At 32.6% G+C, this 25045-nt stretch overlaps 2 protein-coding genes, 1 long non-coding RNA gene and 1 pseudogene across 4 annotated transcripts; 1 reads left to right on the forward strand and 3 right to left on the reverse strand.

The window, feature by feature from the left end:
- Window positions 1-504: 504 nt before the first annotated feature.
- On the reverse strand, window positions 505-4814 carry LOC145956905 (uncharacterized). The gene is made up of 2 exons (XM_083072773.1): window positions 1404-4814; window positions 505-1310 (listed from the first exon to the last, which is right to left on the reverse strand). Exon 2 carries the CDS (start codon window positions 1233-1235, stop codon window positions 816-818), a length of 420 nt encoding a protein of 139 aa, XP_082928899.1. The 5' UTR covers window positions 1236-1310; window positions 1404-4814; the 3' UTR covers window positions 505-815.
- Window positions 2938-6659, reverse strand: LOC109793787 (uncharacterized). The gene is made up of 4 exons (XM_083073702.1): window positions 4357-6659; window positions 3967-4275; window positions 3796-3880; window positions 2938-3720 (listed from the first exon to the last, which is right to left on the reverse strand). The coding sequence occupies exons 1-4, from the start codon at window positions 6657-6659 to the stop codon at window positions 2938-2940; spliced, it is 3480 nt and encodes a 1159-aa protein (XP_082929828.1).
- Window positions 6660-10692: 4033 nt separating this feature from the next.
- LOC145957094 (uncharacterized) lies at window positions 10693-20221 on the reverse strand. 2 transcript variants are annotated; one of them, XR_014433518.1, is made up of 3 exons: window positions 18218-20221; window positions 16748-17871; window positions 10693-10924 (listed from the first exon to the last, which is right to left on the reverse strand). It is a non-coding gene; the product is annotated as an uncharacterized LOC145957094 (long non-coding RNA). The 2 variants fall into 2 exon arrangements; XR_014433517.1 differs by having other exon boundaries at window positions 16748-17135; window positions 18218-20217.
- On the forward strand, window positions 12633-13871 carry LOC109787717 (chaperone protein dnaJ 49 pseudogene; annotated as a pseudogene).
- Window positions 20222-25045: the final 4824 nt, after the last annotated feature.

Below are 25045 nucleotides of genomic sequence, written 5' to 3' on the forward strand. Positions count from 1 at the left end.
ACCTTATGAACCCGGTTCATAAAAGCCTAGCTATTCTTCTAGATGCTGAGACGCGGGGACATGATATTGACGGCTGGGGACTGCTGAAAGATCAGATGCATCTCCGCCCCTACCTGCTCCGGTTCACTACAAGAAAAATCAGCATTATCTACGGAAAAAATCCGTAGATAATGATGAAAATCCGTAGATAACTGATAATTATCTACGAATTATCTACGGAAAAAAATCCGTAGATAATAAGGTCGTAGATAACATTATCTACGGAAATTTTTCCGTAGATAACGTTATCTACGGATTTTATCTACGGATACAGAATTTATCTACGGAATATATCTACGGATGCAATTATCTACGGAAATTTCCGTAGATAAGTTACCTACGGAAATTTCCGTAGGTAACTTATCTACGGAAATTTCCGTAGATAAATTACCTACGGAAATTTCCGTAAATAAGTTACCTACGGAAATTTTCGTAGGTAAGTTACCTACGGAAATTTCCGTAGGTAACTTACCTACGGAAATTTCCGTAGGTAACTGATTTCAACATTGCATGAATTATTTTGTTTACCTTTCCACACCAATCTTTATAAATAGTTTTACCTGGTCAGAAATATTAATAAAATCACTTATCAGGTTTCTTTAAATATCTTATAACCACAATATGAAATCAAACATCTTTAAAATCTAAAATACCCATAGCAATTATGCATAATTAGTTTCCATGTCATAGTGTAAAATAAGACTATTTTTGCATAAAATTATACATAATAAAAAATTTAAATAGTTGTGGATCCATAATCTAAAAAAAACATCTAACTAATAGTCATCTCCATAGTGTCCAGTAGGTGGTGGTTGTTGGTCATCATGGTTGTCATGAAATTGGTTATCCACTTGTTGTTGCAAAATATGCTGTGTATCAGAAGGTAGGAGAGGTAGAACAGCATTGAACAGTGATTGAAACTGGCGTTGCAAGCGTTCATTTTGTTCCCTAGATTGACGAGCCTCCTCCCTAGATTGACGAGCCTCCTCCCTAGACTTACGGACTTGCTCTTCCAATTGAATAATTTTGTCTGAATCTTCAGTAGCACGAGCAGAAGATATATTTGTGAAGGTATCCACCAATGTCAATGGAGAAACGACTTTTCCAACCCCATAAAGTCTGCTTTTGTCTGTAACCCCACCAGCAGCAGCAATCCAACTCTTATTGCGGAGTCTTTCTTCCTGAACTGGGTCCATAGAAGACGTTTCAGAACCTCCCGTACAAGATGCAGCCTCAGACCTAGCTTGATTAAATATAGTCTCAAATTGATCCTATTTCACAAATAAAGATGTTTAGAAGTGACATTTATGAAAGATGATTAAAATTGAAAAGAATAAAGCAATAATACGAAAAAAATAACTCACATATGTTCGCTTAGATCTTTGGTCAACAAAATCACCCGTAAGCTTCCGTACATGAGTTTGGTGGAACAACTTATCAACATGTGGAAGGCGACCCAACTCTTGTGACTATAATTGTATAAATAGTTAATCATCATATTTCTAAAATTATATTAAATAAAATATATTATTTTAATGTAATTACCATCCGCATAGCATGCTCGTGATGGGTGATGGAGCCACCTGTGTGCAGACTTCCACCTTTCTCAGATGCTCTATTTTTTTGAGCTTGGATACTCTTTGTTTTAAATTCAGGGGCCATCCACTGGGCAATCAAACTCTGCCAAACTGTATCAAACATCCAATCAGGCTTCTTGTTTATTTGACAAGCTTTCTTGAACATTTCAGAAAGCCTATGAGATGCTTTTGTGTGAAATATTTTTTTTATCTTCTCTTCATGTTCAGCTCTCCATGAAACTTTTTTCTGCATTAACAGAATAATGAAGCAATTAAATTATTCATGACTATAAACTTAGTGCATTTAACGTAATCCCTTTAGAATAGAATGATAATAAACAAATTATGTACCTTAAAACGCTGAAAGAAGATATCTTTTTGTTCTTCCATCATTGCACCCCAAGTCATCCATGGCTCAACAAATTGTTGCTTAATAGTCAATGTGATTGCCTTAGATGCTACCCTGCTTGGATAAAACCTAATTATTGAGGAAAAAAAATTAAATCAGTTCAATGCTGGGAAAGAAAAAATAGGATTTAGAAAGCAAAAATTATAAATTTTACCCATCATTACAAGGCTCAATCATTGGAAGAACAGACCCAACTGGTGGATCTTCATTGTTGAATGGTGATGTATCATTGTTGGACAGTTGCTCTTCATCTCCAGTAGGAATTTCAAAAAGTCTGGAGGGTACTGACATTGGTGATGCATTGCTACTAGGTTCACAATGTGAAGCTCTAGAAGAAGGTAACTGATTTTGTTTTTGGGAGCATGTGGGTTCAACATTTTGGGTTTGGGGTAATGGGGGTGTAGCAATTTGGGTGTTAGGAGGTATGGTTCTAGCATTTTGGGTTTGGGGAGGTGTGCTCGTAGCAACTTCTGTTTGGTGAGGCATGGGTGCATGGATTTCAGTTTGAGGAGTTATGGGCTCTAAACCTACAAGTGGCTGGGTTGTTTGTTTAGGTAGTCTAAGAACATACCTTGGTTTTTTCCCCTTTTTTCCTTTGTTGCCACCAAGTGAAGGACATTGGGGAAACTTATCAGCACCTCCTGATGCCATTATCTGCAAAAAAAATAATTTAACAAATTGTGGTCATTCAATATTTAAACATTTCACAACATAGAATTAAACATGATTATGTTACCTAATGGTTTTTAAAACATTATAATTAAATACTATGTAGCAATTAAAACAATGCAAATATCAAGTGATTACTACGAGAAACAATATATATTTGTTTTATATAAATATTAATTAAACATTGATGTTACAATTGAACATGATATTTGCCTACTCACAATTTCTATAATAGATATAATCCTAGTCAGACGAATCAGAATTCTCATTATCCATCTCCATTTCTTCATTGTCCTCTTCGGAATCATAGTCTTCAAATTCTCCTTCTTCATCATCATAATTTTGCTCCAAATCATTGTCTTCAAATTCCCCTTGTTGAATATGTTCTTCCAAATGAACAGGTTGTATCTCGGATGGTTCATCTTCTTCTTCAACAAGAATTTGTGAATCTTGGAAGCCTAAAATAGGTTCTACTTCTATGACTTCATTGACATGTGACACTTGGTCTACTTGGTACGGTACATCGTCCTCCACATGACATTCTATACGACCTCTAGGCTTTGTTTTAATTGGCACACACCAACCGCGTTTATCTATTCGTGATGTTGGATATGAGACATAATAAACTTGCCTTACATTATGAGCAATAATAAATGGATCATATGCCACATATCTTCTATCCATGCGAATATTGACAACATTATATTTGGGATCTACTCTTGTACCTCTTCGTGATGGATCATACCAGTCACAATAAAATAACATGACTTTCTTGGGAGAACTTGAACTATTGTACTCTAGTTCATATATGTGTTGGATGACCCCATAGAAGTCATCATCACCTCCTTCAGTAAGCCCTTTGACATAAACTCCACTATTTATTGTCTTTTTACCTTGACTCCATTCATGGTTATGAAATTTATAGCCATTCACATATAGAGTGTGCCATTCTTTAACCTCAATGAACGGACCAAGTGATAATTCTCTCAAGTGTTGGTTTCTGACGCTTATAGGTTCATTGTAAACCTACAATATTCAACAAAGTATTTGTTATGTTTTAAATAAGTAATGTTAAAGTAAAATAAATTTTGTGCTACGTACATGATCCTTAAACCACTTGGGGAAATCATCATGTATACGAGAAGGAGCTGTTGATTCACTTATTTGTTCTAATTGTAGGAATGAACTATCAAAAAATATGAATGAGGTGGTCAGTTCAAAAAGAAAGTTTGATTTACTATATTACAAAATCAATTGTTGGAAAATACTGACTCAAGATATGGCTTAACTTCTGTACAATTGATCAAAACATGAACATGGGCTGACTTCCATTGTTGCTGGCTTAACCAATGAGATTTTTGCTTCCCAGAATGACGAGCTGGTTGATTAAATATGGACAACGATGATGGACACCTATCACTTTCAGTTTCCAATTCATTTCTACAACTTTGCGATGACAACGTGGAGTTGTGGAAATAATGAGAACAAAAATGAGTTGTTTCGCGGTGTATGTAAGATGCACATATCGATCCTTCAACCCTCGCCTTATTTTTCACTGATCGTTTAGAATCTCCCATAAATCTATAAAATTATATGAATAGGTTAGGGTTCATAAACATTGAACAATACTAGTTATACACAATAGTATGATAATTGTAGTACCTTTCAAATGGATACATCCACCTATATTGAACTGGACCACCAAGTCGTGCTTCATATGCAAGGTGAATAGGTAGATGTTCCATTGAATCAAAGAATGCAGGGGGGAATACTCTTTCCAATTTGCAAAGAATAATTGGAATGTTTAGTTCCATCCTATCCAAATCCTCAACCTTCAATGTGGTAGAGCACAAGTCTTTGAAGAAATGACTTATTTCAGTTAGTGGATTTAAAGCATGCACTGGCAATGAACTGAATGCAATAGGAAGTAAACACTCCATGAAAACATGGCAGTCATGGCTTTTCATGCCATGCATCCTTCCCTTTTCGACATCAGCACATCTTGCCAAGTTGGATGAATAACCATCTGGAACACGGAGTTCTTTTATCCAGCGACAAAGTATCTTTGATTCCTCCATAGGTAAAGTGTAATTTGCTTTTGGCTTTAACATTTTCCCATTCAATTGCAATTTCATTTCCAAGTCAGGTCGACTACAATACAAAGCTAGGTCCATCCGTGCCTTCTCATTGTCTTTCGTTTTACCACTGACATTCATAACAGTGTTCAATATGTTATCAAAGAAATTCTTCTCAATGTGCATCACATCAAGATTGTGTCTCAAAATATTATCTTTCCAATAAGGAAGATCCCAAAATATACTTCTTTTCCTCCAATTATGTGACTCCCCGTATCCTTGTAACCTAGGCAAGCTAGGATTTTCTGTTACTAAAGGTAAATCCCTAACTCTTTGCCAAACTTGATTGGGTGTCAATGTAGGTGGTGGTGCATCAGTTTCAACCTTGCCTTTTATAAACGCTTTTCTGTTCTTCCTGAATGCATGATTGGTGGGTAAAAACCTTCGGTGTGAGTCAAACCAACAATTTTTACCGCCATTCTCTAATGTAAAGGCTTTAGAATGCTCCATGCAATGTGGACATGCCAATTTACCTTGAGTTCCCCAACCAGACAACATGCCATATGCAGGGAAGTCATTAATAGTCCACATTAATGTTGCCTTCATCATAAAATTTTGCTTCTTTGAAATGTCATAGGTTTGGACACCAATCCACAACTTTTTAAGATCGTCAATCAATGGTTCTAGATACACATCAATAGCTGCCTTTGGATTTCGTGGACCTGGTATAAGACAAGTTAAAAACATAAATGGTTTTGTCATGCACATTTCAGGTGGAAGATTGTATGGGGTTACAATTACCGGCCAACAAGAATAAGGTGGAGTTGTTGATTGAATGTATGGATTAAACCCATCTGAGCATAAACCAAGTCGTACATTGCGAGGATCGGCTGCAAAATCTGGATACACTCGATCAAAGTGCTTCCAGGCTTCACCATCTGAGGGATGACGTAAAACACCAGAGGTACTTCTATTTTGATAATGCCAACACATATGCCCAGCTGTTTGCATTGATGCAAACAGACGTTGTAACCTTGGAATTATTGGCAAATAAAACATCGTCTTCACTGGAACTAGTTTTTTTGTGCTTGATCCAGTGTTGCGATCACGATATCTTGGCATATGACAAAACTTGCACTGCAATAATGCACCATCATTTTTCCCATAATCATTGTCATAAAACAACATGCAGCCTTGTACGCAACAATCTATCCTTCTAGCACTCAGTCCCAATTTTGACACTAATCTTTTAGCGTCATAGTAATTTTTGGGCAAACATCTATTCACAGGAGTCACATCCAACAACATTTTTGTTATAAAATCGACGCATTCATCGGGAACATTCCAATTAGACTTGCATGCTAAAAGTCTTACACACATTGATAACTTAGACTCTGATGATCCCTCATACAATGGACAATTTGCCTCAGATAAAAGATTGTAAAATCTTTGTGCTTCTTCATTCGGAGGCTCTTCCACGTTATTATTTTCTAGTATGTCAAATGCCCCATGTTGCCTAAGAGCATCACACATCATATGATGCATTGAGTTAGAGGTTTCAGTTTCGGTCGCATTTATACCAATACTGGAAGCACCTATGAGATTATTGTCAACATTTTCCATCTCTTCACCATGATCAGTCCAAATGTAGTAGTTTGGCATGAACCCATACTTGAAAAGGTGAACCTTCACTGTATGAACACCATCAATCTTTGTGGACTGACATTTAGCACATGGACATCTAAGTTTCCCTTCATTAATATAGCTTTGTTGTTGACAAGCTATTCTTATAAACTCTTCAACCCCGTGTACAAAAGATTCCTTTAAACCTCTTCTCCCCATATACATTCTATCATACATCCATTGACGACTTGCTGGGATAGAATTCATGTTCTGTATATTTATAACATAAATATATTAGAATATGGAAAGACAAAGGTGTTGGAATGGAATTCATCTTCTATATATTAATAACATTTAAATATATTGTCATATGCCCTTTGCATACCAACGCTATATTCAAATCTGTTGGGGTAAACTGGTTTTTAACCAGTTTAAAGTCATTTAGAACCATGTGCCAATGCAATTGGGCAACGCTATCCTAGTGGTCCAAAAAGAGAAAAGTATTTTTGCATTGAAAAAGTTCATGGCAGACCACCAAAGAAAAGCCACAAGAAAAGGGAAGAAAAATACCTATTGATGTTGTGTATTTTACTCGTATTTTAGCACTTTAATTCACAAGAATTCATAGCATAATCATGCATATCTTTCATGTTTTTAATAAATTTTTATATCATTTTCCTATTTTATGCTTTTCTTGGTATGTGTTGTGTTTTCTCTGAGCAGGATCAAGATTTAAGAATTAAAGAGGAAATGCTGAGCTACAGGGAAAATCACGGCCGTGATTCTAAATCACGCCCGTGATTCACCAGAGAAAATCACGGCCGTGATTCCCAATCACACCCGTGAACGCCACTGACCCTTCATAGATGTGCTCCAGAGAAGATCACGGTCGTGATTCTCAGTCACGGCCGTGATTCACCAGAGAAAATCACGGCCGTGATTCCCAATCACACCCGTGAACGCCACTGACCCTTCATAGATGTGCTCCAGAGAAGATCACGGTCGTGATTCTCAGTCACGGCCGTGATTCACTTCGCGTCCCAGCTTTTTAAGTTTTATGTTTTATTTTTATCTTTGTCACACTATTCTATATTAACAGCTGAAATCACCAAAAAATAATGTTTAACACTATACTACCATGATCTAAAAGAACTTAAGATCATTTCCGGTTAGATGCCTCAATCAAATTAACAAATTGGGAATGGAAATTTTCACATACCAAAAGTTGGTATTCTGTTTGAGAAATCCTGCAACCTCCTTTTATTGCAAAGTGAGCACAACTACAATACTTTCCTTTTCTTCAGTACAGATCAAGGTACAGATATCCTAAGTCACCCTGAAATGATTTTGAGTCTCAATGTGAGAAATGATTAATAAAAAAAAAAGAAACATTATTGGTTCCAATCATCATTATCAGAATTACAGAGAAGCATTGATTGTGATTGCAGTTTTGATTCCAATCGTGAACCACCAGCTGAATCAGAGAGATCATCATTCATTGAAACTGACTAGTTTATAGTATATAATACAATTATATCGAAGGATGAAAATTTGAATTCTTTCTTCAACAAAAAAATCTGAAACGTGTCTTTTTCCTTATGTCGTTTAATATTGTTTGCCTAGATTTTAAGATTGCGTAATGGGTAGAGGACCAAAATGCCTACTATTCCTTCAATCAAACCAAATGCCTACTAAAGACAAACAAAATCCCAACAAGAAATGATAGAGGACCAAAATAGAGGAATACAGCTCAGAAACAACACATGCAACCAGAAAAACCAACACTCAGTTCAGTACAAGTCACTCAAACCATGAAACCCAGCAGAGAACACGTGAACAGGAAAACACACAATTTGGATTCTGAAAAGGACTCCAACCAAAACTACATGCCTGGGTCGGTTCAAAACTATATACGGAATAAATAATACAAAAACACAATAACAAAACGCCAACAACTTAGGTACTCACCAATTCCAGTTTCTGAATTATCAAGATTCCCCTGCTTTTGATCTAGAGACAAGGCAGATCCTACTTTTTCCTGAAACAGTTTTTAATAAGCAAACTGAAGTCAAGGCAATACAAAATTGCATCCTCTTAACATCACATCAGATACCAAACGTAGCATGATTACCTTTATAGGATTCAAAGACACTGATGCTTTAGCATTATCTGACTCACTATCTGAATCTGCATTCCACAATTGGAAGAAATTCAGAAAAGAATACTATATATCTACTGAATAATAAGAGCAACAAACCAACAACGAATGAATTATCAAGCAAATTTGTGAATACAATATTAAAGTAATTGAATCCTGCATTTACCTTTGGGTTCTTTGAAGCGATTCAAATCTTGTTTTCAGCTTCAACTATTCACGGTAGCTGCTCTGCTACAAATTAAAAATAAAAAGAATTGCAAGATGAAACAATTAATAGTAAAGAAAACTAATACATATTGTGATGTAATTATTTATAGTTTTCTATATGAACATTGAGACAGCAGAAAAATAAGAAGCTCTATAAGCTAAAACTAGTTTATGCATACATTAAAAATAAGACTTTGCAGAAGCTAATAAGAAAAACCTTCTACAAATTAGTATATGCATAAAGGAATCAAGGAACAGGAACAAGAACAACCTCTATCCGACCATTGCAGCAGCTACATGCAGAGGAGAGAGCCCGTGATGACCAGTGGTGTGTTCCAAGACAGTTAGGGGGATTAGGAACTGAAATGTAAAACATAAAATTAATTAACATCTTAGAAGGCAGAAATGGACATTGAGATGCATAAAATAAGAAAGGGGGAAGTCGTAATTTAGTGAATGGGAAATCAACAGTATTTGCTTTGTCTATTTTTTTTTTTATAATATTGACCAAAAGCGGACAAGATAGCTCGCACTGCACCATATATATTTCAATTTGAAGGAAATCAATAGGGCTTGCAGAGGGAATAGCTTCATAGATTGTAGGGTTGTCATCATCACGGGTATATTCACAATCTGTTAATCAAAAGTAATAGACCTGGGAGAATTATGTCGTCTCTGACTCTGAATGCTTTGGCGAAGCTTTGATCTTAGACTCCCAAGAAGTGCCGCCAAGATGCAGAGTGCTTCAAGAAGGTGGTGCTTTAAGGAGGTACTTCGAGGAGGTGCTTGGAGGAGGTGCTTCGAGGAGGTGGAACGAATGAGAGAGTTGGAGGAGGTGCTTCGAGGAGGTGGAACGAATGAGAGAGTTAGGGATTAGGGATTAGGTGAAACGCGGGACTTAAAATGAAACGCGGGACTTTCGTTTTCCAATTTGTATGTTTATAATGTCATTATTTTTTTTAAATAATATAAATATAAATATAAATTACTAATAGTCATATTAGTTTTTATTTGCTATAAATTTTCATTCTTTAATTTGTTTCTTAAGTTTAATTTTATAATTTTTATTTTAAAAAGTATTAATTAAGTTTTTATTTATTAAAATTTAATGAATTTGATTTATTTTAAAATTAAATTTACTCTTATTTTTTAAAAATAATTGAAGTTAAAAGGAAAAGAAATTTGATTAAATTAATATATTTTAAAAAATTAAAGACTCAATTGAGTATTTTCAAAATAAATTTAATATTTAAATAAGAAAATTAATTATTGAATCTTTTAAAAATAAGAGAACCAAATTTAACTTAAAAAATATTAAATAAATTATATAAATTGTTATATAATATAAGAAATATTTATAATTAATATAAATAGAAATATAAATTATTAATTGTTATATTAGTTTTTATTTGTTAAAAAAATTCAATCTTTAATTTGTTTCTTACGTTTAATAAAGTAAAACTGAATTCATCTTTTCTTTATGTTTTCCATTAAATATGGTACACAAAAGTTAAAGCTATTCATTATTCTAAATTATATTTTAATTAAAAATAATTTTTTAGTAAATAAAAAGTATTATAATAAATAATTAAACTAAAAAAAATAAATTTTATAATGATTATTTTTTTTAATGATGTTAAATTAAATATTTTAATTATTTTATAAAAAAAATGTTTTACCTACGGAATTTATCTACGGAATTTTTTCCGTAGATAATTTCCAGTTATCTACGGAAATTTCCGTAGATAACTTATCTACGGAAATTTCCGTAGATAACTTATCTACGGAAATTTCCGTAGATAACGTTATCTACGGAAATTTCCGTAGATAACTGGAAATTATCTACGGAAAAAGTTCCGTAGATAATATTCCGTAGAAAATTAAATATTATCTACGGAAAATATTCCGTAGATAATATTCCGTAGATAATTAAATATTATCTACGGAAAAATTTCCGTAGATAATATTCCGTAGATAATAACAATTTTTCTTGTAGTGCGAAAGATGCACATATATAAGCTAAAACTATAGCCAACAGATCTATCTTTTTTCCTAGTTGTCTGAAGAAACCAGCAACTATGCGGCAGTGCAGCTGTGCAACAATCCGATGGAGCGACGAGCGATGCGCGATGGTACAGGAGGGTTAGGTTTGTGTCTTAAAATCAAACTGGAAAAAAAAAACTTAGGGTTTCAAAGCGTAAGCATGCAACAAATGGGGGCAGAGACATTAAAAATTGAAGGTTTTATCTTTTAAATTCAAAAAACGACGCCGTTTAATTTTTTTGTTTTCCAGAAAAAGTGATGACCCAGTTTGGGTCATGAGACCCGTGAGTTCGCTGGTTCAACCGGGTTTTTAGCCGGGTCACACCGAGTCATACTGAATCAGCTGCATATCCGGTCTGATTACTGGTTCGGCTCGGTTCAACCATCGATTTTCGGTTCGACCAGTTCGACCGGCCAGTTCGAACCGAGTTTTAAAACACTGTATGTAACTATATAGGAAAAGGAAAATACTTTATTCTTCGAAAATAAAAGCCGAAATTAAAAAAATATTATTTTTTAATAAATTTATTATAAAATAATGATTTTATAATAAATTTATTAAAAAATAATAATATTTTAACCGTTCGGATGAATTTTCAGCTTTCATTTTTGAATCTGTAGCAAAGCTTATAGGAAAATGTTATATCTTTCAAAAATGTTCGCCAAAAAATTATCCGAACAATTAAAAAATTATTATTTTTTAATAAATTTATTATAAAATAATTGTTACTCAACTATATGTCTATTCTCTTCTTTTCTCATAACTTTTCATATATCCAACTTACATTTCTTCTTGACCAAAGACCAAGGTGTTTGTTTACGGATATCGTGTATGTGTTTCTTATTTTTTTTCATCACGTATATCACTATCATTTTAAATGAGATGTATATATATTATCTTATTTAATTCATACTTTAATGTTATCAGCTTTTCAAATGTACTTCCAAATCAATTTAATTTCATTCTATTAGATTTTATTGAATTAGGCTTCTTTTTTTCTGTTTTTTTGCAAGCTTGTTTTTTAATTTTCAAGTACAAATTTTAAATAATGAGTTTGATTAAACTAAAGTTTAGATGATTTTTATCTCAATTATAAAATTTTCATTTACATTCGTTTTCTAAATCATGAAGAGGAGTGTTAATTAACCACGCTTTCTTTGTTATTAACTTAAGTATGTTAAAAATCACAAATTTCAGAGGACATCCCGTTTAGGAACCGTCTCAGATCACAGACAAGTTTGTGTAAATTCATGTTCCCAAATGATGCTTCAACTTCATGAATTTTATGATCCAGAGAAGGTTAAAAATTAAAACATAACTTTTCAATAACTTCTAAATATGTTTGTTTTTTCCATTTGCTTTTGAGTCCTAACATTCAGCTTTTCTGACCTGACAAATATTTAAATAGATAAAGATCAGAATAAAAATTATTTCTGGTTCTTTGTGTGGAGCTGTGGCTGCTGAAGCCAAGAGAGCCCAATCAGAATAAATTTTTTTCAATTGGAGTTTTAAGATCGGTTATAAGGTAACCGATCTTAAAAGTGATGCGGTGGCAATTTTGTAAATAATATGAACATTTTTAAAATCGGTTAAAATTTAACCGATTTTAAAAGTACTTTTAAAATCGGTTATTATATAACCGATCTTAAAAGGTATGTCTGGCACAACTTTTAAAATCGGTTCAAATATAACCGATTTTAAAATCATATTTTTTTATTACTTTTAAGATCGGTTATATAGGAACCGATTTCGTATGTAACCTACAAAATCGGTTCTTAAATAACCGATCTTAAATATCCTTTTCTGTTTCTACAATTTCAGCCTTCACTCTCTCTGCTTCGTTCGTTTGTTCGTGCTTAGGGTTCAGGCTTTTCGTTGCCCTTTCCGAAGAAGCGCCACTCTCTTCTTCTTGAAAGCTCCTCCTCCGCCGCCGCCGCTGTGCCGCCCGACGCCCCCTCCCCGCCGTGCGAGGTCAGGAATAATTACACCGAAGAGAACGTTAACCTGATTAAGGAAATCAAATCGAAGAGCGATTACTACGCTATTCTTGGATTAGAGAAAAACTCCTCCGTCGAAGAGATTCGAAAGGCTTATAGGAAACTCTCGCTCAAGGTTCATCCCGATAAGAACAAAGCTCCTGGCTCTGAAAACGCCTTCAAGAAGGTTTCCAAGGCTTTCAAGTGCTTGAGCGACGATGGTTCTAGAAGGATCTACGACCAGACCGGCACGCTCCACGAATTCGACAACTTCGAGGTCAACTCTTTCCGGCAGCGGAGAAGAAGAGCCACAACGACGACAACGACGCGGGATTTCTTCGACGAAGAGTTCGACCCCGACGAGATTTTCTGAGCGTTCTTCGGCCACTCCGACGTGTTTGGGCGAAACCACATTTACAGAGGCCGCGGAATGGAGAACCAGCACAACCAGCGGCACGAGGTCAACGCTGGATCGGGTGGGAGGCACCACAACGTGATGCTTTTGATTCAACTTTTGCCGTTTTTGATCATTGTGTTGCTTGCGTACTTGCCGTTCTCCGAGCCAGAGTATTCCCTGCACAAGCATTATGCTTACCAGGTTCCCAAGACCACGCCGCAGCACGGGGTTCAGTTCTTTGTGAAATCGGCGGCGTTTGAGGCCAGGTACCCGCCGGGGAGCGATGCTCGGAAGGCGGTTGAGGAGAGTGTGGTGAAGGATTATAGGAACATGCTTCGGAGGTATTGCCAGGTGGAGATGCAGAGACGGAGCTGGAATAGGAACCTGCCTGCTCCTCACTGTGATAAGCTCAAGAGCTTTGCTGGGGTTAGGCATGGCAATCTAACCCGTCCCCGTGGGTACCCGCCCGAACCCGCCCCGATTTGGACGGGGAAAACCCGTGTTTATCGGGTTCGGGTTCGGGTTCGGGTTTTCCCCGATTGATAAAATCGGGGGCGGGGGCGGGGTCGGGGATGTTAATACCCACCCCGCCCCCGCCCCCATACCCGCCCCCCGCCCCCGCCCCGCTTAATAATATAATTAAAAAATTATTTTTATATATATATAAACCAAAATTAAAAATATTTATATGTAAAAATTTATATTATTTTTCTTTTCTTTTATTTTTTTAAAATTATTCATATTTATTTAAAAGAAAAATAGAAGAAAAAAAAAAGAAAAAAATAGGAGCGGGGGCGGGGACGGGGCGGGGAAACCCGAACCCCGCCGGGGGCGGGGATGGGGACCTAGATTTTACCCCCGGCGGGTATCGGGGGCGGGGGCGGGGGGCGGTTTAAATTTGCGGGGGCGGGGGCGGGGAACGTAAAACCCGCCCCCGCCCCGCCCCGTTGCCATGCCTAGCTGGGGTGGCGTGAAGGTAACTTTTTTCTCTGTCATGTTCTCTTTGTTTCTGTATGGGGTTTTTAGCATTGGTGGATTGGAATGTGTTTGCGGTTCAATTTCAGTGTCTTTTGTTGGGTCGTGATTGTTTTGAAGTTGAAAGTAGTTATAATGCCTTGTTGTTGTGTTGCTGCTTGAACGATTAATCGATCGTGTGAGGGGGGAGTTTGAGGATGAGATAAGGGGAATAGATTTGATGTTTTTGCACCATTTCTGGGGTTTGGTGAACTTTGTTTCCTATTGATGTGGCTATTTAATTGCTATCAATGTTTAAAACTCTGATTAGGTTATATGTTAGTGAAGTGTGGTCTTCAAATTTTTCTTTGAAGAGTGGAGTTCATTTGACAATCGGATATATATATATATATATACATATATATATATATGTATATATAGTTCCACTTCCACTTCTGATTCATTGGTTGCATTCCTTCCCTTCTCTGATATATCAAGCATTCTGTAATAATAAGAGGTTAATTACGATTATAGATGACGATAACCATGCTTTTTAACATAATTATTATAAAATGTATTGATCAATGACGGTATAATAGTGTATGAACTATTTTCTTATATATAAACTAATCATGAATATTTTTATTATGTATCTTTGCTTCATATACGTGTAAGTGAAAAATAGTTTTATACAATTAGTTCTGTAAAACTGAATTAAACTTATAATATTACTTTCTTAATATGGTATATCAAAACTCAGTCTATTATTTATTATTAGGTTTGTTAGATCGTAATTAGTTCATTAGTAAGATGTATAAATAGGGAATAATCTTAAAATGAATGCAGGGAAGTGTGTGATGAGTATGGGAGAGAGTTGGTGAAGTTATGTGGGAGGTTGATGAAGGTTCTGTCCATAAACCTTGGATTGGAAGAGGATTTTCTTCAAAAATCATTTGGAGGAGAAGATATTGGAGCGTGCCAGAGGGTGAATTTTTACCCTAAGTGTCCACGGCCAGAGTTGACATTGGGTTTGTCATCGCACTCAGATCCAGGTGGCATTGAATTATAGTTGAATTGTTAAATTCCCTGGTAAAGGTGTTAACAACAAAAGGTTGATTTTTTATTATAGTTTCTTATAGGGTGCAAACATTTCTTGATACATACTGCTTTGAAAGATTATGCATGCACTATGTTTTCAAATACGTCAATTTATTGCTATATGGAGTATATATTTACTTCCTGTTGTTCATAAGCATAAGGAGAGTTCAACTTGAATTCTGAAAGTTTAGACGGCAATGTGAAATTCATCATGAGCACTGTTATGTTATATTTCTACCCTTTTACTCGGTAAACATTTTGTATGCTTGAATTATATTAGCCAATAAATTAAACGTGTTATCTTTATCATTGAGTAAAGTCAAAAAAATTATTTCCATCATTTACACATTTATTTAGTTTAACATCTTTCCTCCTGGATTTCAGGTATGGAGTGTTTTGACATTTGGAAGAGATCATGGTGCAGTGCCTAGACGGATTAAAGCATATGTGTGCTACTTTGATAAATTGTTGTGATGCCGATTCGTCAAAGCAACTAAGTGGTTTACAAAATCCAGAAGTTCTTGCAAGAGAGACAGTGTGTATGTCATTATGCCCAAAAATAAATTATCTTATGTTGAGTGAGGAACTTTTCAAGGGAGCAATACATCAGTTTATTCATTGTTATTATTAGCAGTTCTAAATTAGCACCCATTATCATTATTTTCTTGCATCCAATTGTGCCCAAATCTTTCTTTTCGTCTTGTTTTTGCTTTTTGGTTGTCATAATATTTTGGAGACAAATGTGGAGAAGACTTAGTTATGTATTTGACCATTAATGGAAAATGGTGGCCATACAATACTGTGGACTAAATCACATAATATAGATAGAAATAAAATATTTTATGATAGAATTAGATTGAGATTCATAATTAACACTGACAACTTGTACGATCTGAATGGGAGATGATGCTCACTTCAATATTACGGCTTTATTTACTTTTCCAACAATGTTTTGAATCATTTTTTATGCTTCCCATTGTTTGGATTTTTATGGATGTTTTGATGCTTTTATAAACTGCTTTATAGACTGACGCTCTTGTATGCTTGCTTCCCATTGTTTGGATTTTTATGGATGTTTTGATGCTTTTATAAGATTCATATTAAATTGTTTTTTTTTTATTTCAATAGACTTTTAAGATCGGTTGTTACATAACTGATTTTAAAAGTCTTGACTTTTAAGATCGGTTATAAATCAACCGATCTTAAAAGTCTACTTTTAAAATCGGTTGATAACCGATCTTAAAAGTCTACCTTTTCAAAATCGGCTCTTTTAAGATCGGTTCCATAACCGATTTTAAAAGTCCAAAATAACCGATTTTAAAAGCCTTTTTTCCACTAGTGATATACTCATACATACCCCTGACCCTGACATAAAATAATTAGTTACGTCAACAGAGACTGAACGAGTTGAAAAAAGTAAACATAAATAAATTTGTAAATATCAAAAGTGAAGTGTAAAAGAGAAACACTTGAATTAAAAAAAAAAAAAGAACAAAGATAATCACGTTCCTGTCAATGTACCTTTCCGGTTTTTGTATCCACCATAGATGAGATTTGCAGGCGTGGGAGAGCTACAGCCCGGAGATAATCACATTCCTGATAAGATAAAATAATTATAATCAACAGATGATTTTTTTAAAAAAATACTGTTAATTACCTATTCAGAAGCAAAAGTGGCAGCCAAATACCAAATATAAGAATTACATATTATAATTATTAATCAATTATCCTACTTCCTCTAACTTTAACAAATTAAAATCAGTGGCTTAATATTATGAGTTAGGTTGATAATTGCCGGGTTCCAATGACTTTGAACATTTCTATCTAAAGCTGGAAATATGATGGGCAGATCACTTGACGGTTATGTGCAATCAAGTTGACAATGTGGTCATTGTTCCATTTCAGCTACCTGCAACAATCCATGTTGAACAAAAAAAGAAAATGTTTTTTCAGCTATTAACAAACATATCCATGGAAACAAATGATTCTCAAAAGTATGGTTACAAGTGTATTATAAGGTAATAAAAACAGCTTCCTTTCCACGGGTTCAAGGAATATGGAATTTGTAAAAATAGAAAGAATATTTATCCTTATTCCCATAAAACTTTAAGATCCAACTGGAGTTTGCAAATGAATTCAGGATTACAAGAGTGACAAGCTGCTTTCATATCCTATCATAGACTTAATTAACACAATCTAATTAAGCATCTTGCACATATAAATCTCCCAACAAAAGATGCAATAGATATTATCTTGAACCCAAAGTAAAAGATTATCAAGCAAAGAACCATTTACTGTATGTCCCCAATTGATGTTTGTTCCATCATCAGTACAAATTCTCTTTTAAACAATCAATAAAAAATACACGACCGTATGTCTAAGAAAAAGGTCCAAGTTCAAACTTCCAATAAGATCAGATAAGTTATCAATTTTTTTGGTGTACAATGGCAGCAATAGGATTTGACGTTTTGAATATAAGACTTGATCCAAACTATTCAAACTTCTTACCAGTAAGTCGACCTTAGTAGATTTATATATGTAATTAGTTTATTACCATTATAACTCAATTTCAAGTCAGTAACTGAGCTACCATCTTACAATACATTCACAGCAGGCTACAAGACTGTTTCCCAAAAATCTGAATCCTGCGATAACCTTTGGTTAGATATCAAATACTGAAACTAAATACAGCTGCGATATAACAAGAGATGGTAATATTTAACTAAATTATCCTCTATAGTACCATTAATATTTAACTAAATGTCACTATAATTTACACAAAAACAACACTTCACAAAGAGCTAGGCCACAAATGCCCAAAACTAACTCAAACATAGAAAAAGATAAGAGAAAAGGGTTTCAATAAATCGACGTAGGAAAGTGACATTAGGAGGAAAATGATGCAGAGAAAATTGGAGAAACGATAGATCGATGAAAAGCAACATAAAAAAGAAAAGGTAACGGAACAGAAAGAAAATCGTAGCGACTTACGGATTCGAAAGCGAGGAGATGGAGAAGCATGGTGTTCTCAGAATGGAATGAAAGCTTAGTCGCAATCGATTCTCTCTCTATCTATCTCTCGCAGTCACAGGTTGCAAGAACCCTTAACTCCACAACACTACAAGAAAATTCGTTATTACAGACGGCCAAAATCCGTGGGAAATGCCAAAAATCCGTGGGTAATAGTCCATTTCCGACGGATTACCGACGGACACTAATCCGTCGGTAAATTGCTCGTCTGAAATATTTACCGACAGATTTTTATCCGTGGGTAACTTTCAGACGGATTTTTCCACGGATTTATCCGTGGGTAATTACTCACGGATTTACCCACGGATATATCCGTGGGAAATTTTCCACGGATTTATCTGTGGGAAATTACCCTGAAGGAATTTTTTGTCAAAAATTATAATTTTTTTTAATTTTAATAAATTTATTAATGTAACAACCCTCATATTTGGCCTCTCAAGGGTTCTATTTCACGATATTTCATTGTTTAGCGTGTTTTATCCTTACTTGTGCAATTTCTGGGAAACTTCTCAGAAGGTCACCCATCCCAGTACTACTCTAGCTCAAGCATGTTTAACTGTGAAGTTCTCATGAGTAAGCTACCGAAATGTATATATATGTTGTCAATATAACTTGTACAAATTAATTCATTTAAGTCATCCTCAAATATACAATCTCATATTTGTACTATAATAATTTTATATTACAAATAATAATAATTAATAATAATAATAATATATTTAATTATTATTTATTTATATCTACTTACTTTTATAAGTAATATCTATTTATTTTTATTTAAAATTATAATTTAAATTATTTAATTTTATAATTTATAATGATAATATAATTTATAAAATTATAAAGATTTATTTATTACATACTTATAAATTAAATTTTAATATTTTAAATAAATTATTAATTAATTTAATATATTTATTTACCTTAAATCAAACATATAAAATTCAAAAAATGTATTTATCCTTGTTTTTTTCCTTCTAATTATCAACTATTAATAAAATATTAACTTCAAATCTTATCTAATTATATATAATATTCTCATATCAAATTTAAAACCAGATATTAGTTATACAAAAATATTAAGATCATATAGTAAATTGTCAATAAGATTCTAGTTAAATAATTTAAAATAATTAATGTTTCAATTATATTGTTAATTAAAAAATAATTTATTTCAAAAATAATTAAATTTTTATATTAATTATTAGTAAAATTTAATAACTTTTAATTTAACAATTAATTGGATCGATAAAATTCAACACACACCATGAGTTATTGAGCGGAATAACTTTACCAAGAGTTATTTTGTAAGTTATCTTAAATCAAACATATAAAATTAAAAAAATGTATTTATCCTTGTTTTATTTTTTAATTATCAACCATTAATAAAATACTAACTTAAAATCTTATCTAATAATATCATAATATTTTCATATCAAATTTAAAACCAGTTCTTACATTTTTCGACAAATATAAATTTGTCTGAAATATTTCATCAATAATATAGCTTTTCCTACAAAAAAATTTTCATCGAAAATATAAATTTTCCAACAGATTTAATTTTGTTTTATAAGAAATCATCTTCGATTAATATAACATTTTGTATATATGATTTAAGAGTAAAAGATTTTTAATTTAACAGTTGAATTTATAAAATTCACATTTAATATAAAGTTATACGTCATCTTGTAACTGATTTTGTCTAAAAAATAATAGATAATCATACCCTTAACTGATTTTTCTTTTATATATTCTAATTTTATTTGTAATAATATGATTATATATTTAAATAGTTTAATTTTAATAATTTTTTAAGTATATTTTTTGTCTTTTTCACTTAAAATATTTGAATTTCTATATTTTAATTTGAATTATTTTTTAAGTATATTTTTGTCTTAAATTTTTGAATTTCTATATTGTAATTTTAATAAATTTTTATTTCTATTATTTATTAATTCTTTTCTTTTTTAATGTTTTATAACATTATTCAAATTTTATAATTTTAATCTCTTTAATTTTATCTTACTTTTTATTTTATAAATATAATTTGGATTATTCATTTTATAATTAAATTAATTTTTTTAAAAAAAATTTATGAGTTTATATTATAAAAATGTATTGAAACCCCTCAATCTTTATGAATGAACTTGTTTTGATTTACATAATTATAATTGATTTAATATCTTTAAATATGATAATTATTTAATACAATTTTGAATTAAAAAAAACATTTCACAGAATTTCCCACGGATTTATCCGTGGGTAATTTCCCACGGACTAATCCGTGGGTAATTTCCCACGGATTTGTCCGTGGGTAATTTCCCACGGATAAATTTGTGGGAAATTACCGACGGATTAGTCCGTGGGAAATTACCCACGGATAAATCCGTGGGAAATCTGTGGGAAATTCTGTGAAAATTTTTTTTAATTCAAAATTGTATTAAATAATTATCCTATTTAAAGATATTAAATCAATTATAATTATGTAAATCAAAACAAGTTCATTCATACAAAATAAAATGTCATACATAACAAATAAAGTTTAGGAGTTCAAATTTAAAAATAACATATTGTACGATCAGTAGAATTATAACATAATGTCTAATAATCAGAATATTCATGTTGTTACTATCTAATAATCAAAGATTGAGGGATTTTAATACATTCTTAGAATGTAAACTCATAAAAATTTAAAAAAATTAATTTAATTATAAAATGAATAATCCAAATTATATTTATAAAATAAAAAGTAAGATAAAATTATAAATAAAATTATAAAATTTTAATAATGTTATAAAACATTAAAAAAGAAAAGAATTAATAAATAATAGAAATAAAAAATTATTAAAATTAAAATATAGAAATTCAAAAATTTAAGACAAAAAGACAAAAATATACTTAAAAAATAATTCAAATTAAAATATAGAAATTCAAATATTTTAAGTAAAAAGATAAAAATATACTTAAAAAATTATTAAAATTAAACTATTTAAATATATAATCATATTATTACAAATAAAATTAGAATATATAAAATAAAAATCAGTTAAGGGTATGATTATCTATTATTTTTTAGACAAAATCAGTTACAAGATGACGTATATTTCCCTTTATCTATTACTATAGATAATCAAACAACTATATATTTAACTATTTTTCTTCCATTCATTTTCTCTATCTTTATCTCTACTTTCTATATATAGATTCATTGAAGTTTTAAATACTCATATTTATACTCGTTACTTTGTATTTTACTGATTTACTTAAATATAAAATTCAAAAATTAATAAAATGTAAATTTAAGAAATTACTACAACTTAAAGAGATATTTTTAAATCAATCAGTTATTAGGAACAAAAATAATTATTTAGTGTAATTATTTTAACTTTAATGTTTTAAGTTTTAAATAAAGAAAATTTAATCTAGAAAAAATTCCATTAACCCTTACTTGAAGTTTTTCTCAATAACGTCATACGTATATCTCTTCTCAAATTTTTAAGTGAGTATTAATTTTCTTATTTATTTATTTTAGTGGCACATAAAGATAATACTATTTATATACTAATAAGAGAAAATAATTTATTAATACAAATATCATTAATTAAATGAGATTTGATCTCTTATTTCATTATTTCAACTTTTTTGAAATTTATTTTAAATATCATGCACACTGTGATTTAAAAAATATATTAAATTTAAGTAATAATTTTGAAAATGAATTGAAAAAAATCTTATTTTCAAAATTGAAGATCAATGAAAGTTTTCATGAAAATGACATGCATAGTATTGGATGTAATTTAGAAATAAATGATAGATACATATATATGATATTTGCAGAACATAATTTAACTTTTTTTTCCCTTATTAAATTAATAACGTTATTTTCAAAGAGATAGTGATTTTTAATAATTAAAGAAAAGAATTTAAATTTGGACGTCATGTGTTGGTATTTTTCAAGATAAGTAAAAAAAACACATTTATGCTAATTAGTTTATAATTTATAATAACCTAAACATATAATTATATATAGGTAATATAATATAAGTCATACCTCACACACTTTGATTTATATTTATCTTATTTATATTTTGAAAACACCTATATAATAATGAAAATATTATATAGTGCATTGTTGTGTGTATCGATGCGATTAGGATTTGTTACATTTGAAAAATAATTAGGTTAAATTTTATTTAAAAGTTTCAGACGGATTTAAATTTGTGGGAAATTCTGTTCAGAAATTTCAGACAGATTTAAATCCGTGGAAAATTCTGTTCAGAAATTTCAGAGGATTTAAATCCGTGGGAAACTCTGTTCAGAAATTTCAGACGGATTTAAATCCGTGGGAAATTCTGTTCAGAAATTTCAGACGGATTTAAATCCGTGGGAAACTCTGTTCAGAAATTTCAGACAGATTTAAATCCGTGGGAAATTCTGTTCAGAAATTTCAGATGGATTTAAATCCGTGGGAAATTCTCTCAGAAATTTCAGACGGATTTAAATCCGTGGGAAATTTTGTCAGAAATTTCAGACGGATTTAAATCCGTCAGAAATTCCATCATTTAAAAATCCGTCGGAAATTTCGTCAGAAATTTCCCACGGATCTAAATCCGTGGGAAATTTTTGACGGATTTTTGTCCGTGGGAAATTATCCGTCGAAAATTTAAGTTTTTCTTGTAGTGCAATCTCCTCACAATTTTTTTTCCTTCTTTGTTCGTCTTTTCATTTTTCTCTTTTTTTTATTCACTCACGTTTTCGCACATAGTTTACGGAATGAAGACCGCGCATAGCGCCTCTCCAAACGTCAAACTCGAATGGGAGAATGAACTAAGAAAGAAAACAAGGGCTGCTGGTGGTAGGGCTGTGGGTGGGAGATGAACTGAGAGAGAACAAAGCAGCAGGGTTCTGGGTGACAAAGTGAAGGGCGCGCATGTTGAGAGAGAACCCGCGCGAATTTGGGGTTCATATCTAATTCGGTTTTAGAGAAAAAAAAAGGGTCATAAATCACAAGGGTTATCCAATTCTACTACAATTATAATGTGAACCATCGTAAATTACATTACCTTTATTTACACAATTGTAACCGCATCTTATTCTACATTGTTTTTTAGAAAACTGACTTAGATTGAGCAACTTAGATAGATTAGTTTGTAGTAGTGTCACCCATCCCTATATTATTCCAAGTCAAACACATTTAACTGTGAAATTTTGATGAGATAAGCTATAAAAAAGCAGATACATGTTGTCAATATAAGTGGTACAAATTAATTCATTTAAGTCATTCTCAACTATATAATCTCATACTTATACTATCTTTGGATCTTTCTCATTCCGGTGTGTCTGAACCGTTATAAATATACAATAATTATATTACTAATAATAATTATATTATATTTAATTAATCTTTATTTTTATATATACTTACTTTTATAATTAATGTAACACCCGGTTTTTTTTATTGATAGCAATTTCATAATTATTGATGGCATTTTCGTAATTTTAATAAAGAAATAAGGGTATTTCTGGGTGTCGAAACGGGCCGTTCCAAATGCAGAACGGGCTGTTCCAAAAGAGGGAATATGCTTGTTTTTCAAAGACCCAGAACGGGCTTGGAACGAACCATTCTGGAAGGGAGAACGGGCCGTTCTGAAAACAGAACGGGCCATTCTGCTAGGTTTTGGAACGGGCCGTTTCGATTTTGGAACGGGCCGTTCCAGTTGAGAAATTTGCCCATGTTTGAAGGATCCGAAACGGGCCGTTCCAAAATCAGTACGAGCCGTTCCGGGTGCGCCAGTATGCCTATAAATAGAGGGGCAGGGGGTGAAAATTTTATATTGAGTGAGAAAGTGAAATTTTAGAGAGAGGAAGAGAAGAGAGAGAGAGAGAGAGAGAGAGAGAGAGAGAGAGAGAGAGGGAGAGAAAGAAAGAGAGAGGGAAAGAAAAAGAGGGAATCTAGAGGAGGAGGCTCTGCCCAAGTTTCAGCTCCTGCTTATCCAGGTAAGGGGGGAGTGAGAAACCTCGCTCGGGGGTGTGGGGATAATTTTTGGATAGTTTGTTTGTCGGATTGGCCCTCAATCCCTTGTCGTTGTTTTGTTTTATTTTCTGTTTGCTCTGCTCTGTTCCTTGTTGGAAATAATAAATGATTATGTAACCTCAATCCCTTGCCGTTGTTTTGTTTTATTTTCTGTTTGCTCTACTTTGTTCTTTGTTGGAAGTAATAAATGAATAAGGAATTAATGTTAATATTAAATAAGTTTTAATATGAATAAAGATGCTCTCTATGAATTTCTGTGCGAACCTTATGAGGAGTATTTATGACATGACCATGTGAAATATGCACAAATGACATAAAACCTAAGGATGGACTATTGAGACAAACTGCGATTATGAACTATGACAAATAAGGACATGATGTACTAAATGAAATTCTGTAACAAGTTAAATGTTGAATAATGAATATGTGACATGCATCATATGCATATATTACTCCAGGTGTGCCGCTGAGGCCGCATACCAGTGATGCTAACAAGGTGTACCTTAGGATCACCGACAGTTGACAGTTGTGATATGCTAACAAGGTGTACCTTAGGGTCACCGACAGTTGACAGTTGTAACATGCTAACAAGGTGTACCTTAGGGTCACCGACAGTTGTAACCAGGTGTACCTTAGGGTCACCAGTGATGATCTGTGAAACTTCCGTATGGCACCACATGCATGCATTTATGAGTCGAGATCATGACATCATAGCATGATAAATTAGTATATATGTGATATTGATTATTTATGTA

Source organism: Cajanus cajan, chromosome 4 (assembly GCF_000230855.2).
Source record: "Cajanus cajan strain Asha chromosome 4, NIPB_CcT2T_4, whole genome shotgun sequence".
NCBI lineage: Eukaryota > Viridiplantae > Streptophyta > Magnoliopsida > Fabales > Fabaceae > Cajanus > Cajanus cajan.

Coding starts and splice junctions, on each gene's coding strand:
- LOC145956905 (XM_083072773.1), bottom strand. CDS start 1,235: ATGGACCCAGTTCAGGAAGAAAGACTCCGCAATAAGAGTTGGATTGCT.
- LOC109793787 (XM_083073702.1), bottom strand. CDS start 6,659: ATGAATTCTATCCCAGCAAGTCGTCAATGGATGTATGATAGAATGTAT. Junction 4,276..4,356: donor TGGATGTATCCATTTGAAAG/GTACTACAATTA, acceptor ATAATTTTATAG/ATTTATGGGAGATTCTAAAC. Junction 3,721..3,795: donor CCAAGTGGTTTAAGGATCAT/GTACGTAGCACA, acceptor TGAATATTGTAG/GTTTACAATGAACCTATAAG.